At 38.2% G+C, this 16080-nt stretch overlaps 1 protein-coding gene across 2 annotated transcripts; it reads right to left on the reverse strand.

The window, feature by feature from the left end:
* Positions 1 to 13691: 13691 nt before the first annotated feature.
* On the reverse strand, positions 13692 to 15577 carry LOC104438195 (transcription factor MYB36). Of its 2 annotated transcripts, XM_010051290.3 has the most exons (4): positions 15360 to 15577; positions 15070 to 15223; positions 14748 to 14877; positions 13692 to 14611 (listed from the first exon to the last, which is right to left on the reverse strand). In XM_010051290.3, exons 2-4 carry the CDS (start codon positions 15203 to 15205, stop codon positions 14137 to 14139), a joined length of 741 nt encoding a protein of 246 aa, XP_010049592.1. In that variant the 5' UTR covers positions 15206 to 15223; positions 15360 to 15577; the 3' UTR covers positions 13692 to 14136. The 2 variants fall into 2 exon arrangements, with proteins under 2 accessions (XP_010049592.1, XP_039164283.1); XM_039308349.1 differs by lacking the exon at positions 15360 to 15577 and having other exon boundaries at positions 15070 to 15299.
* Positions 15578 to 16080: the final 503 nt, after the last annotated feature.

Genomic DNA, 16080 nt, shown 5'->3' on the forward strand with positions numbered 1-16080 from the left:
AATTTTTATTTAAAAAAAAAAAACGTTAGTGTTGTTATCAAAGACGTATTTTTATTTAGAAACTTGTCTATGGTATAAAAATAAAAATAAAATTATTTCTAAATAAAATTTGTGTGTAAAAATAAAATAGTTATCATTCACGCACTTAGGCCTATCAAATGAGTGGGTCGAGTTAGGTTTGGGTCGGATTGAAAATGTTCCAATCCAAATTGACCCATTTAACCCGTTTTAGCTCATTTCCGTTCAATACAAATATAGCAATCCATAATCGACTCATATTGCTAAAACACTTCCATATTTAATGCAATATAGGAAAAGTTATTTCTTATTAATTTTTTAAAATATATATATTGCTTAAACACTTCTATGCAATACAAATCTAACGAATAGCCGACCTAATGAAAGCGAAAAGGGAGGATAACACGAGAGCCAAGGACCGTTTGCAAGATCAACCACTAGAAAAATTAGTGTGGACCTCATGGAAATGACTCATGCCATGTTTATCTGTCTTTCTTTTTGCATGAAACAACAGCTGGAGAGCTTTATGAGTCTATCAGAAAACTACACAAAAGAGTGCACTTCGTTATGGAACAGAAAATAAGAGACTACTATAATATGGAAGACTGAAAAGGATGGATCATATGTACATTATACAGCAAGTTGGAGAAAAAAAGAAGAGCATAGGTGCTACACAGAGTAAACAAAGCTCCTTCCTGTTGACTCGTGGCACATTGTTGATTCTTGCAAGACCTTAATCAGAACAAGCATATTCATGTCATTTAGTGGAGGCAAGAGTGAGCCTTTAGCTTTCAATTATTTCTTTCTCTGGGCTGCCTCAATCAATGGATTTTCAAAAGTGAGGAAAGTTCAAGGAAACATGGCCTGTCAGGAGCTGATTGGGGTCTCTCTGCTCTACTAAACTCATTAAATGAAATAACTGATTAGTTCTCTATTGCAATTCAAAGATATGATGTGAGACACTGCTTTTAGAAATTAAAAGCAATGACTTTGACTTCATCGAACCATCGTCACTGGAAGGTAACATCTGCCTTTGTGTCGAAACTGCTGTTCTTTCGATATAGTTGAATGTAACCCGGGAAAAAGCACAGATGTGTCAATCTTGTGGAATAGTCTATGATCCGAAATTTCCGAGAAAAGAAGGCACCGGGGGGATTGCGCAGCCATTTGAAGAATGGCAATTTGGACTGAAGAAGATATGCCAGCTAAAGGAATCAATGCGAGAACAGATTCCAAAAGAGAATTCATCAGATACTTCTGAGGAAAGGCGTTAGCTTCATCATACTATGATAGCAGCAGTTACGGTATGTGATAAATCATAACCAAGACTAGGACGACATGCATTTCACCAATTGACTACCGCTCACTCTTCGAGGATTGTCGTGTCATTCTCAAGCAAGCGATGTGGGGACCATTATGCATGTGCACATACATATATGAGAGGAGGGAAGAGAGCAAGAGAAGAAATTATTGTCTGGATCGAGTCTTTGTTTGATCTTGTATATCCTGCTTGCAGAAGACAGGATCCTACATAAATTTTTGCAACGAAATTGGCTTTGTCAATTATGTCACTATCAAACTCAAGACTTGATTTTCCAGTTTTGAGGGAGCTGATGTAAATTCATGAGCAAAGTTTGCTCATTGCGGTTTTTATTCAATTACATTGATTCATATTAAGATGTAAACTGAGGATATACCCTGGAGGTTCTGATGAGTAGGCCACGAAAAAAAAATATCATGATATAGAACAGTGTAATCTTGCATCTAACTTCGACTTAATCACCGTTCAGAAGACTTACATAGAATCAAGACACTAAAATTTCCCATCACCTACTGGAAAATCTAAGGTTCTTATTTTTCTTTCATTAATTCTTATGTTGATGACTTGACCTGTGACGGTGACATTTGTGAAACATGAACTGTGCGTAGATGCTCTGATCTTGGAAGCCAAAGTCATTGAGCATACTATCGTAATCAAAATCCAACAGGACTTGGTCCTGTTCGGAACTGCCATTTGCAGACCCTGAATAGCAGCTCTTCATCGCCACAGAACTCGAATGGGAATGACTCGAAACTTCTGGTGTGGAAGATGGTCAATAGCTAAAATCCGAAACTTCAGTGAGACTTGGAGGACGAAGAAGACTCCACTAAAAAGTGGGTGTTCCTAGATTGAAGTTCTGCTTGTGAAACCTATTGAAATATCTGCATATTGCTGATTCTTGGTTGCAGGATCAATTGAAGCCAAGTTCCGTGCCCAGTCCTGATGACTAAAGTTACTTTCAGGCAATGTTTTCAGAGAAGCCATTTGCTTCAGTAGACTCTTCTTCGGCTTGGTGTTCCAGTGGTTCTGCACATCATTGTCTGTTCTACCTGGCAACTTGGAAGCAATTACTGACCACCTGTGTTGACGGGAATCATAGAATGTATGGCGTAACTTAAAAAGTTGCTGGCTTTTGTCGAAGTCTAATGAAATTAACTAGTGTAAAAAAGTTTCTGGTTTTGGAATGAACATTTTGACGCTTGCCTGCTTCCTATGGTTAAAAAAGAGTGCATATGATGTCATCCCCATCCTCAGTGAAACCTCCATGCTTTATGTCTGGCCTCAGGTGATTCAGCCACCTTATCCTGCAACTCTTGCCGCAGGGCTTAAGTCCTTCAACATCCAAAAAAGAAAAGAAAAGAAAAAGATCCCATTATCATCCAGATGAAACAATCAAGTTCTTCAAGAGAAGATTGAACTTGAAACTTCACCCAATCCTGAGAGTCCTGAACTCCACTCAACAATGTTTCTTGCAATTTAGCAAATAAAAGGCGAATGAAACGCAATGGCCATCATGGACAATCAACAGAAAATATTTGGAGAGAGAGGGAGACGGAGTCAGAGAATAGATTGTCAAGCCTAGAGCAACGGAGAGAGAGACATGAGGCTTTGCTACGTGACTTTCATCCTTACCTTGTTTTAGTACTTTGTTTCAGAGAGAAAGAGCTTTGAGTTGAGATGAAAGAGGATGATAGCTGGCTCAAGTTTAAGTCCGTGGGGTTTTAAATTTTTTTGAAAATTCGTAACGGTTTTTTACTATATAAAAACTCCAGGTGAATATGAATGTATCAACACTTATCGGTGTAGTGGTTCAGCACTTGTGCTTAATTTCTGTTAAATTTTTTTTTGGATGTGTGCGTGCGGAAGCATGGTTTTGATATTAGTTATAGTTTTTGGTTAGTGATGTTGTGTGCAAGTGTATGGTGTAGTTTATAGATGATGGACAAGGGATGAGATAGCAATGGATAGACATGGGACAAGGATAGTTTTTCACTAGTTTATGAAAATAATTTTACAATAGTTGAAGAAGGTGTTGGTAAGGGAGCTAGATGTGGTTTTTATGGTTAGCTCCCACACCAAAACATGGAGCACTTGCTCCTTTATATAGCTGCCAAAGTCGGTGGAGGAAGTTTCTAGACTTCTCTACAAATAGCTACTATTATTTTATAGTAACATAAGATGAAACTTCTAGAACACATAAGAGATGGTAGCTTGTAGACTCTTGTTTCTTGAATTTTCTAGCTCAAATCTATCTTGAAGTTTCTAGAATTGGATCACAAATTCCAACACTCCCCCTTGATCCAATTTTGGGATACTTCGGATATTGTAGTATAAAGCCTCGAATGTACCTTGAAATTTCTCTTGTAATTTGTCCCGTGTCTTTTATTCCATCTTCGTTCCATGATCCCTTACATTCTCTTGTCGGAACACTTGCACTTGACTTTGAATGTGCATGTCTTTTCTTCAATGATGTCCCATATGTCTCGGGGCATCAAAATGCTCTTAGTTGTAGTTGTTAGCTCGGGCTCTGACTCTGGCTCTCGTAGGCTCTGGCTCTGGCTCCGACTCTAACTCTGTTGGCTCTTACTCGGGCTCTGGCCTTTGATTCTGGCTCTGGCTTCAGCTCTAGCTCTATTGGCTCTCGCTTGGGCTCTGGCCTTTTTAGTTGAGGATGGTGAGGACAAACGCCCATAACCATCTGATATGCCTGGTTCTGGCTTCATAGTCTCTTACGCCTAGCTCAGTTACGAACCTGGGCGTAACTTGGCTCTGATACCATGTTAAATTTTTTTTTGGATGTGTGCATGCGGAAGCATGGTTTTGATATTAGTTATAGTTTTTGGTTAGTGATGTTGTGTGCAAGTGTATGGTGTAGTTTATAGATGATGGACAAGGGATGAGATAGCAATGGATAGATATAGGACATGGGGAAAATAGTTTCACTAGTTGAACAAAATAATTTTACAATAGTTGGAGGAAGTGTTGGAGAGGGAGCATGATGTGGTTTTTATGGTTAGCTCCCACACCAAAACATGGAGCACTTGCTCCTTTATATAGCTGCCAAAGTCGGTGGAGGAAGTTTCTAGACTTCTCTACAAATAGCTACTATTATTTTATAGTAACATAAGATGAAACTTCTAGAACACATAAGAGATGGTAGCTTGTAGACTCTTCTCTAATGTTTCTTGAATTTTCTAGCTCAAATCTATCTTGAAGTTTCTAGAATTGGATCACAAATTCCAACAATTTCAAAAATTGATCTTGCAGGTTTGATTTTTCAAGCTTGAGCTGATACAATTGCTTTCAGGTAGATCTGCTTTGAGCTGGTTCAACAGTTTCTGGGTTGAACCAGATCTGATGATCAAAGGGATGCTTACAAAGCACCATAGACTCGGACCCTTAAGCAAATCCGGTTCAAGCAGATGGAGATCACAATGACTTCTATACCATATACTCGCATAAGTGTACTATCGAGGGTTTTTCCCTGATGCGTGATGCACTGCTATAGCCTATAATCAACAGCTTCTTTTTTCCCTCCAATGACAAAGACTGAACTCCACGATGCTGCGTTTCTTCAGGATTTACCTTCACAACTAAAGTTCAGAGTTCGGCACAGAATTTGGAATTTGGATTGGTAGCTGGATAAAAAGTGGGTGCCTCTCTTATTACTCGTTGAAAAACATAAAGAAAACGATGGCTCCTAAGAAGCTAAACCTCATGGTATTACACATCAACATCCAAACATTGTGCATTCCACCACCTAATCATATAATTAGACAATTAGACCTGCTTCTAGCTACAGCAAAAACACATTGAAAATTGCCACCACTTATCCAATTTCTCATTGGGCTAGTCCAGGATGTGTAGGCCTAGAAGTCCTGCATCTGTCACCTAAAGCGCTACAGAAACTTGTGAAGGAGCATTTAGGAAGCTTTTGACAGAAGACTCCATAGTCAAGCACTTAAAGCCTTTCTTCCAGCAAAGTAATGACCCAAGAACTACGATTTTTAGGAACGTTAAAACAGATATGGTAGGTTACTGGGGTATCCAACGAAAAACAAATAGATTATCAAGTATTTCTATTTGGATCGTTAAAATTACTTGATTGTGTACGTTTTGATAGACAAGATTCATTTTAGAGGATTTCATCAGCATATCAAAGCCTCTTCTAAAACTCAGTGAATCTTAAGAAGGCAAGAAATACTCCAAGTCGAGCTCTACATGCCTAGGCTCAACAAAACTGCCTAGTCAGTATCGACCTCGAAAGAAGTTCAATCCCAGCAGTGTACATCCAACTATGAGGGGACAAAACTAGGGTTTTGCTAAAGCAAAGTTCTAAGTAGTCTGGACCGGATAGGGCTAACAAATTTGTGCAGCCGTTTGATAATTTCTTTCGAATGAAGATTATCGCCCAAATCCCTTCCAGGACAGGAAATTAGTCACGTGGCATCTTCAACAGAAAAAAGCGATACATCTATAAAAAGAGGTTAAACAGCATGAACAATACCCTACGACAAGATTTTCGCCAGGACCTGCGTGAACAAGCACAACTTAGCTAGATATCTTGATCTACAATTGGGTTCCAGTTTTAGCGGGTGCGGAGGAGCAGGAGATACATGCCGCACCACAAGAACAGCAATAAAATACGGTAACGTGTCGTTAACCAGTTTTCAATTATGAATTTGGACGACATGGCTAGACCCCAAACAACATGGCACACCGGATAATGCTCATCTGATGACTGCAACTTCGTTGGAAATTTTGCTTCTTGTATTTCCATGAGCTCATTCCTATTGGAACCGGTTCTCTTGTGATAGGGGTTTCCTAGCTCGCACCGCAATTTCTTATCCCTTAAATAATAATTATGACAGTGGATTGCCTTTTCAAAATAGGTAGGTTGAATTTCCAGGAGCACATTTTTGGCATTCGTCTAGGGCAATTTAAGAGAGGGATCATAGCCCACTTTATACCAAGGCTATAATGTTGAGACGGTATAGCTGAAGACTCGACCATAAAATGATGAAGCGTTACCATAAGTTATTCCTTAAAAAGGAGAAAAAGCAATTCTAGGTTTATCATATTTAAGTTGTCTGATTTACTATGATGATGTGGCAGTTTATGGGATCATATTATGGGTCACAAAACATTTTGCGACACGGCCAAAAATTTAAAAAGAAAAAAGAAAAAAAAAAGAAAAAGAAAAATCTAAGCAAAAGCTGCACCATCGTTATCCATCACAGAATGCATTGTAAAGTAGATTAAATAGACAATGCCAAAGCAATAGTCACTCTACGGTTCACCCCTTGTAGTACATCCCTAGCTATTTTTGCTTGCATCTCTATCTACGGCATCGCCCGACTCCATCAAATGCCGGAATCATAAAACAAAAGCGGAAAAGGAGATAAGTTCCATAGCAAGCGTACGCCATTGCACGTCATTTTCTAAAACAGAGAAGTGATTGGTCGGTTGCACGATCAAAGGCGCGTGTGAAATGCGCATGGACATCGCTTGACAGGACGTGACGAGAAATGTCTCCAAATCATCTGTTTTGACATGAAATGAATCCCATCGACGATGATAGGACTCCCGTTTCTACAGATTTCTTGCAAATGACCGAATATTTATTAAATGTAGAGAAAGGGAATTATTGCGAAAAATAAAGAGTAAAAACAACTAATGAAATAGATTGCATGTACTTTGCCTCTATAGCACTTTACTATAGGGGTGAGTATAGTCCGGGTTGAACCGATCCAGCACCTAACTCAGTTAACAATCCAGACAATATTAATCGCCAATTTTTAGGATCAATGACCAACTTTATTAAGCCTAAAACTAAGGAGGGTCTGGTTCAATTCAAGGATCAATTCGAAACCAACCAATCTTTTTTTCTTTTTCTTTTTTGGTTTCATTTGTTGTATTCCTTGAAAAGACAAACATACTCTTTTAAATTACATATACATTAATAATGCGATATCAAGCAATCAAACTAATAAAAATCTATAAGGTAACAATATAAATCTCCATTTGTGATTGTTGAGCTACATTCGTGAGGTGGGTGATTTCACCAACTGAGCTATGCTTGTAAGGCGAGTAAGGAGAGGCCAGAGGCTAGCAGCAAGGGAAGATAGTTTCTATTTTCTTTTGTTGGTCAAATCAAGGCTAGGTTTTTATTTTCTAATTTATACAGTAGAACCACATAAGAAAGAATAGAGGTAGAGGCGCTAGGATTTGAAGTAGATAAAAATATATAATATATTAAATATATATTACACATATAATATAGATAGAGTTTATCCGAATTGGACCAATTCTAAAGTTTTAGGATTGAGAACCAACCCGCACAGTGTAGGATCCTAAAATCACGGACTGACCTAGTTTCCTTAGGAATCGGACTAGGACCAGCCTAGTTAGGCTGGTCCAAGCTAGACCAGTGGTCACCCCTACTTCACTTATGCACTTGTACATTAACATTGTCAAACATAATTGATGGAATGCGAAGGCTTCCAAACTCATTCGCCACTACATTGCTAAGCCTCATCATCCCTCCCCATATTTTTGATAGAATATTTATAGATAAAATATTATCTATAAATATTCTTGACCCCATATTTTTTATAGAATATTTATAGATAAAACTATGCATTTATCTAATAAATTAATCTTTTAGAGTAGTTAACAATGATCTTATAAAATCTCACATGATATAAGTGTAAAAAGTCTTGAATTCAACTCTTTTTAAGCCCCTATTGACTTCCTTGAAGAAATAGTTCCACGCTTAGTAATAGGCAAAAAAACTAGACTAAGAGGAGTAATAAAACATTTAAATATTAAACCACACATTCGTTTAATAGTCTAAGATTTTAGAACAATTGGCGATGGTCCACAATTTCGCTTCTCCAGCTGAATATGACATTCTCGCAAATAGTTTATGCTGCAAGAAGAAAATACATGTAAAAAGCCAACGACAAAATCATCAAACCATTACCACTCCGATCTGTATTCCAAAGGATATGCTAAAAATCCCAAAGTTATATAAAAAATTGAAAACCCAACAATCGTTCAATCATGTTACCAAAGGGTGAAAATAACTTGGAAAGCATGATAAATAATGCGAGTCGATAACACTTCACACATGCACGTGGACGAAAACGATACTGGACCCCCCATATCTGGGAATAAAGCGACTTCTGAGGCCAACATGAATTCTCAGAAGCAAAACAATTTTTCGCTAGTAGTTCTCATTTCAATGCCAGTGCAAAGGAAACTCTTCACCAGTGTCCGCTAAACAGTATCTGGATAGCTTAAAATGGGTTCCACTCGATCTTGCGATGCTTACGACCCGTCCAGAGTTCATGCTGAATAATGGCTCATCTGTATCAAGACCCCCTGCTAAATGAAGTATTCAATAGAAGAGAGAGTGACATACATCTCAGAAGTGCATGACCCGCACCCTAAGTTCACTGCATATCATAAATCATCACGCTTTGTACTAGAAAATTTGATCTCACGACATCAAATAGGTGACAGAAATAGAACTTGTTTTGGTGCCATAGCTCATCTAGTTACTTCCAAGAGCGAAACATTGGAATTGTGAAGGAAGAAACTTACCCTGTGATTTCCGGAAGAAGGTAATCAGCCCTCCGCCCGGATTGAAAATCTACACCATCTCAACCCAAACGTGTGATGAACTTCCATTTCCGACCTATTACGTTTAACTGAAAATTGCGGCCTGCCCTAACCTGCGATTGTCGAAACATACCAAGCCGACTCCCTGAAAGCTTTACCAATCATGGCTCCGAACCCACAGAAGTTAAGACACCTACTGATGATTGAGAATATTCGGCCATGCTTGCGTGCGACAGAGGTGAGATCAAAGAAGCCTCAAACGAGGATGTTTAAGAATTTTGCGATGGTAATCTTTTTCGAGAGAATGCGCACATCTTGATGTATTGGCTCATAGATAAACTTCCGCCATCGATCCAGGGATAGAGACTTGTAACACAAGCTTCACTTGAAAATCATCCGTTGGAGCAAGAAGAGTTAAACCAGGCCTAAAGGCTCCGACGGAAGTTTTGCTTGATGGTCAATCCTTGGAGCACTATAAGACAGACCCATAGTGTCCGAGAGTCATAAATACATGCATAAACATTCAAACACAGACATATTCTTAATCGTTCTGCTTAAGCTGAAGCATGGTGAACGAGGAGACATAAATCAAAATACTCGATGAGTTAAAATGGTGGTCGGAGCTTATGAAAAACCAAAGAGAAGAAAAGAACGAGAAAGTCTGTGTTGATCTTCTTCATCAAGCGACTATTACTGACAGAGCTGCATTAGGTCTATAAGGATGAAAGCTGTAACAAAACCTCATTTATCTCCCATGAAAGCATGGATTATTATCGGAATAGATCACTCTCCGGACTCTCCCTTACATGTGGACTGACGTATTGACTTAACACGGAGCCCTAAAATAGACTTCCTTGAGAAACACATCACGTAATTCACGATAAGAAACTTCATTTACTATTTTCTGGGAAATGCTATGTATTGTATATGTTTGTGGAAACAAGAGATCAAACAATAAAAAATAAATAGAATAAGAAAATAAGTCGGATATCAAATTTATATGATTCGATCGATGTGACCGACGTTTATAGGAGAGTAGCATGGTATTCCACTATATATATATAATATGTATATGTATATGTATATATAACGATACAACTAATATTATAATTACACCAGAGTTACTGAAACACTCTTATTATTGTTTTCCACCTAATTACTCACATAATGTTTAGCCTCACAGTTTTTCACAAAATAACGTCTCGATCTCATAAAGAAATTACACAAATCTGACCGTAAGATTTGATTGGTTTTAACTCTCCTATATTGCTTTAGGGTGTAATTCACGAAGAAGTGGCCTTGTGGATACACCTCATGTAAAAAGGCACTTCTTATTTATGAACAAGAGTTGGATCCAAAATAGGAAACTTGCTCAAACTAGAACTCCGTTTGTTTCACAAAAAATAAGTGATTTGGGAAATATTTTCCTAAAATTAATAGCTCGTATCACTTAAAAAATTAGTTAACAAAAAATGTTTGCATTACTGAACATTTTCGTGAACGATGAAAATACTTTGCATTAATTCATTTTGTAAATGATACAAACAATCATTTTGATGAAAACATTTTTCAAATCATTCATTTTTCACGAAACAAACGAAACTAGATAACCACTCAAATAGAAAACCAACTCTAACTAGGAATCATATTCAAATTAGGAAATTTTCCTTTCCAAACTCAAACTTGAGACATATTTTTCAATAGTATACCTAATTCCAATTTACAAACTAGTGTACTATGTAATGTCTCAATTTTATAAATGCACACTTATAGCCAATCACGTCATTTAAGTAAACTATTCTTATAAAGGTTTAATACCACGAAAAACTTTAAACCAGTATATATGTGACAAATTTATCACAAACTAACTTTTTGACCAACAAAAATTCTATGATAAATTTATCCTTTATTAGTTTTTGTTAAATTTTACCATCAAATTATTATTTTGAGTAAAGTGTATTAATTTAGAGTTTTACCTGTGTTGTCACAGATGTATCATTTTGTGATTTTTCTTAATATTAATGTAATTTAACGAAAACTAACATATAGTAAATTTACTTACCAAATATATATATATATATATATAGTAAATTTGTCACAAATGTATCATTTCGGAGTTGCGGTAAATTTTTCACAAATTTACCAGTTTAAGACTTTTTATGATAAAAAATTAATTTTGGATAAATTTATCATAAATATATCAATTTGAAATTTTTCATGATCTTAATCTTTTTATAAATCACTTTTCATGTATTATAAGAAAGAATCAATATATAATTGTCTTCCCATGTAGAAAATTTTTTCTCTCTCTCCAATGAATGGAGATTCCTTTGTACCTTCCAGGTGAATGGCGTGATCGGGATTTGATTGTCCTCTATTAAATACTAAATAGTTCGGTCTTGTTTTTCCGCCGCTGTGGGGTTTCTCGAGGTTTTCTTGTCCGGTTTTCAAATTTCCTGCGTTAAGATTTCAAAATTGAGGAGCAGTCATTGCCAACTCAACCGTTGACTTGGTTCGGCCAAGCATATCACGTGTCGAAGACTTCTAAATCAATAACAACTCAATTTCGATCTGTTATACATGTTTAGAGTAACTTTTACGTTCATTTATCGTATAAACTACGTCTCACGACACAAGTCTACATCAAATTCGAGTGGATGTGATTATATAAGTCAAGTTATTTCTCCTAAAATAATCTCAACTTTAGATTCAATTCTAATTTTGCCCCGAACATTTTTTATTGCCTTAAAAATCACTAACTTTTACTTTAATCTTGAATCTTCCCTTTTAGCGTTCCATAGTAAAATTGCCATTGGTTTCTTCAAAACTGTCAACTTTAGGAAGCTGCTCTTGTTCCCTACAAAAGTGAGAGTGTTGATACAAGTGCAAATTATGATAATGAACTTCTAAGTGACCCTAATTTATAATCTTGAGTTGATCAATAGCGATTTTTGGACAGAGAGTTACAAGGTAAATTCAAGATTAAAGTGAAAGTTTATGATTTTTTTCTAGATGAAAAAAATGTCTGGAGGACCATTGGAATTGGACTTAAAAAGTGAAGGTTTTTTAGGGGAAGTTAGCCCTTTGTTGAAGGCTTCAACAAAGGGCTAATTTATTGATCCTGCTTCAACTTGAAGCAGCAATCTTAGCAAGTGTGGGGGACCGTGCAATCATCTCTTCTCGCCAAGTCAAATTCTTAAGAGGCACTATGCTTTTAAGAAATACTACAGTTCACTTCTCACAGCTTAAAATAATTCAGTCCTTTTCTATATGCAAAGGAGTCTTCAGGAATTTTTTGCGTAGAGAGCTTTCACAAGAGTAACTGAACTGATATCCTCTTCTTCTCCATGACTTTTTCTATTTCCCCCGCGATTGATTGGGTTGTTGTGCCATTAACGTTACGCACTGAAAGCCTTATCTCATAGACCGGTGTCGCTGTATGAGCGCTTTTACTGCACCGCCCTTTGTTCTATGTGGGGGAAACATCTAATTTATCGCGGGAGGAAAGAAGTATTGGAGGGTTTCGAGGAAATAGCTGACCTAATGAAAGCGAAAAGAAGGATGAGAAGAGAGCCGGGGACCATCGATGATCACGAAGCACTCCTTGCAATATCAACCACTAGGAAAATTAGTGTGGACCTCAGGGAGATGACTCGTGACAAAGTTGACAACTCCATTTCCAGCCATGTTCGTCTGTCTTTCTTTTTGCATGAAAGAACAGCTGGAGAGCTTTATTGAGTCTATCAGAAAAGTACACAAAAGAGTGCACTTCATTATAGAACAGAAAACAGGAGACTACTGGTACAATATGGAAGACATAAAAAGGATGGATCAGATATATTTTAAACAGGAAGTTAGAGAAAAGAAGGGCATGGGTGCTGCCCAAAAGTAAACAAAGCTCTTTCCTGTTGACTCATGGCACATTTTTAGTCTCGCAAGACCTTAATCAGATAAAGCATATTCAAGTCATTTAGTAGAGGCAAATGTGAGCCTTTAGCTTTCAAAAATTTCTTTGTCTGGGCCGCCTCAATCAGTGGATTTTTCAAATGGGTTTCCAGTAAACAAAGCAATTGTCAAGAAGCGAGGAAGGTTCAAGGAAACATGGCCTGTGACGAGCTGATTGGGGTCTCTCTGCTCTACTAAACTCATTAAATGAAATGATTGGTTAGTTTATTCCAGCAATTCAAAGATATGATGTGAGACGCTGCTTTTGGAAATTAAAAAGTTAATGACTTGACTTCGTCGAGCCGTCATCACTGGAAGGTAACGTCTGCCTTCGTAGTGAAACTGCTGTTCTTACGGCATAGTCAAATGTAACCTGGGAAGAAGCACAGGTGCGTCAATCTCGTGGAATAGTCTACGATCCGAAATTTCCTAGAACAGAAGGTCCCGAGGGACCCGCGCAGCCGTTTGAAGAGTCACAATTTGAACCGAAGAAGATATGCCAGCCAGAGGAATAGAAGCAAGAACAGATTCTACACCGAATTTCATTAGATACTTCCGAGGAAAGGCATTGGCTTCACTATACAATCGTAGCAGTTACGGTATATGATATATCATAGCCAAGACTATGATGATATACATTTCGCCAATTTACTAGCGCTCACCCTTCGAGGATCGTCGCGTCATTCTCAAGCAAGCAATGTGTGGACCATTATGCGTCTGCACATACATACACGAGAGTGGAGTAGAGAGCAAGAGAAGAAATTATTGTCTGGATCGAGTCTTTGTTTGATCTTAGCATGTGTATTATATCATCCTTGCAGAAGACAGGATCCTACATAAATTTTTGCGACAGGCTCTGTCGATTACATCAGTAACAAACTAAAGAATTGATTTTCCAGTTTTGAGTGAGTCAGCTGATGTAAATGCAAACTTTGCTCATTGCATTTTGTATTCAAGTACGTTGATTCATCCTAAGACGTAAACTGAGAATATACCTTGGAGATTCTGAGGAGTAGGCCACAGCAAAATATATATCATGACAAAGAACAGTGAAATCTCACATCTAACTTCGAATAAATCACCCTTCAGACCGCTTCGAGAGAATTGGGACACTAAAATTTCCTATCACCGACTGAAAAATCTTAAAAGGTTCCTCTTTTTTTGCTTTTTTCCTTATGTTGATGACTTGACGAGTGAAGGTGACATTTGGGAAATATGAACTGTGCTTAGCTGCTCTGATCTTGGAAGCCAAAGTCATTGAGCATACTATCAAAATCAAAGTCCAACAGGACTTGGTCCTGTTCGGAACTGCCGTTTGCAGACCCTGAATATTCGCTCTTCATCACCACAGAACACGAATCAGAATGACTTGAAACTTCTGGCGTGGACGATGGTACATGGCTAAAATCCGAAACTTCAGTGAGACTTGGAGGACAGAGAAGACTCGAGTTCGAAGTGGGTATTCCTGGATTGAAGTTCTGCTTGGGGAATCCCATTGAATTAGCAGCATATTCCCGATTCTTGGTCTCAGGATCGATTGAGGCCGAGTTCTGTGCGCAGACCTGATAGTCAAAGTTACTTTCAGGCACTGTTTTCAGAGAAGCCAGTTGCTTCATTAGCTTCTTCTTCAGCTTGGTGTTCCAGTAGTTCTTCACATCATTATCTGTCCTTCCTGGCAATTTGGAAGCAATTACCGACCACCTGCGTCAACAGCAAGCATGGTGTTTCTATCGGACTTAGGCATAACTAAAAAGTTGCGGAAGTTTGTTGAAGTCTAATGAAATCAACAAGTGTGAAAAAAGATCCTGATTATGGAATGAACTTTGTTAAAGCTTGCCTGCTTCCTATGGTAAAGAAAAGAGTGCAGATGACGTGATCCTCCTCCTCAGTGAAACCTCCATGCTTTATGTCTGGCCTCAGGTAATTCAGCCACCTTAGCCTGCAACTCTTGCCGCAGCGCTTAAGCCCTTCAACATCCAAAACAAAGAAGATCCCATTAATCATCCAGATGAAACAGTCAAGTTCCTCAAGAGAAGACGGAAACTGAAAACTTTCTACACAATCCTGAGAGTCCTGAACTCCACTCAACAATATTTCTCGCAATCTCAAGTTAAAAAGGAGCACGTGAAAAGCAATCACAGAGAGAGAGAGAGAGAGACCGGCTTTGCGAGGAAGAGCGATCCAATTGCCACCGGTTCCGTGCTTGTTTATGTAGTTCACGAGAGTGGCATCTTCTTCAGGTGACCAAGGCCCTCTCTTCACGTTAGCCTTGTCACAGCAAGGAGCTCTTACCATGGCCGCCACTCGGTGAGACTAGACAAGAGCTCAGGGACAGCAGAACAGCCAAACAGACCCCAACCCAAGTTAGTAAGAGAGCTGATCGATGAGGGTTTGTAGCTATTATATATAGCAAGAATTGCGGTGGATGACAAACTTGGGACAGACACACCTTGACCTTGTGACTTGCCCAGTCTTTCTTTTCCAATCAGGTTCTTGTCTCGATGCAACGTTTGCTTGCAGCTACAATTTCTTGTGAACTTAGGTGAGAGAGCCAAGTCAGTGTGTGCGCTCCGTGAAGAAATGTATGCTTGCCTTATGAGATCATCTTGTGGAATTTCTGATGAGCAAGTCGTTGAAGACCTAGTAGAATTTACAAAATCAGCCTCTTGGATTTTTTAACCAGGTCGCTTGTTATGCAATGGCGGACGAGGCGAGAAACGGTATCTGATCGCAACTCAAAAGCACATTGTCCATCTATAAAAAAAACTGGTAGATGAAAAGGGTGTCGACCCACATTTTAATAAATAATATGATGACAGAATCAGTCATAATACTGAAAACTTGTTTGAAGTATAGGATGTTTCGTGACATCTAGCTCATAGTCCACGCTTCTGGACACGTGATTAGGTTATTTGATAGAAAGAGTTTAGATCGATAATCAATTGTCGTATATGATAGTGTCAACTTCAAAGCTTGTCCAAACAAGATCCTCACAAGAAAAATTCTTCCCGGCTGTGCTGAGATAAACTTCATTTGTTTATCCAGGGTAGTTTCCCTCTTCACCCAGATAAAGATTATGAACTGAGCTTTAACCCCTACGCCAAGCAACATTCCCACGCTCTTTGACTCAAGAACCTAGAACTGCAAATTCGACTCAAGAACCTAGAACT

The sequence above is a fragment of the Eucalyptus grandis genome, chromosome 3, assembly GCF_016545825.1.
Source record: "Eucalyptus grandis isolate ANBG69807.140 chromosome 3, ASM1654582v1, whole genome shotgun sequence".
Lineage (NCBI taxonomy): Eukaryota > Viridiplantae > Streptophyta > Magnoliopsida > Myrtales > Myrtaceae > Eucalyptus > Eucalyptus grandis.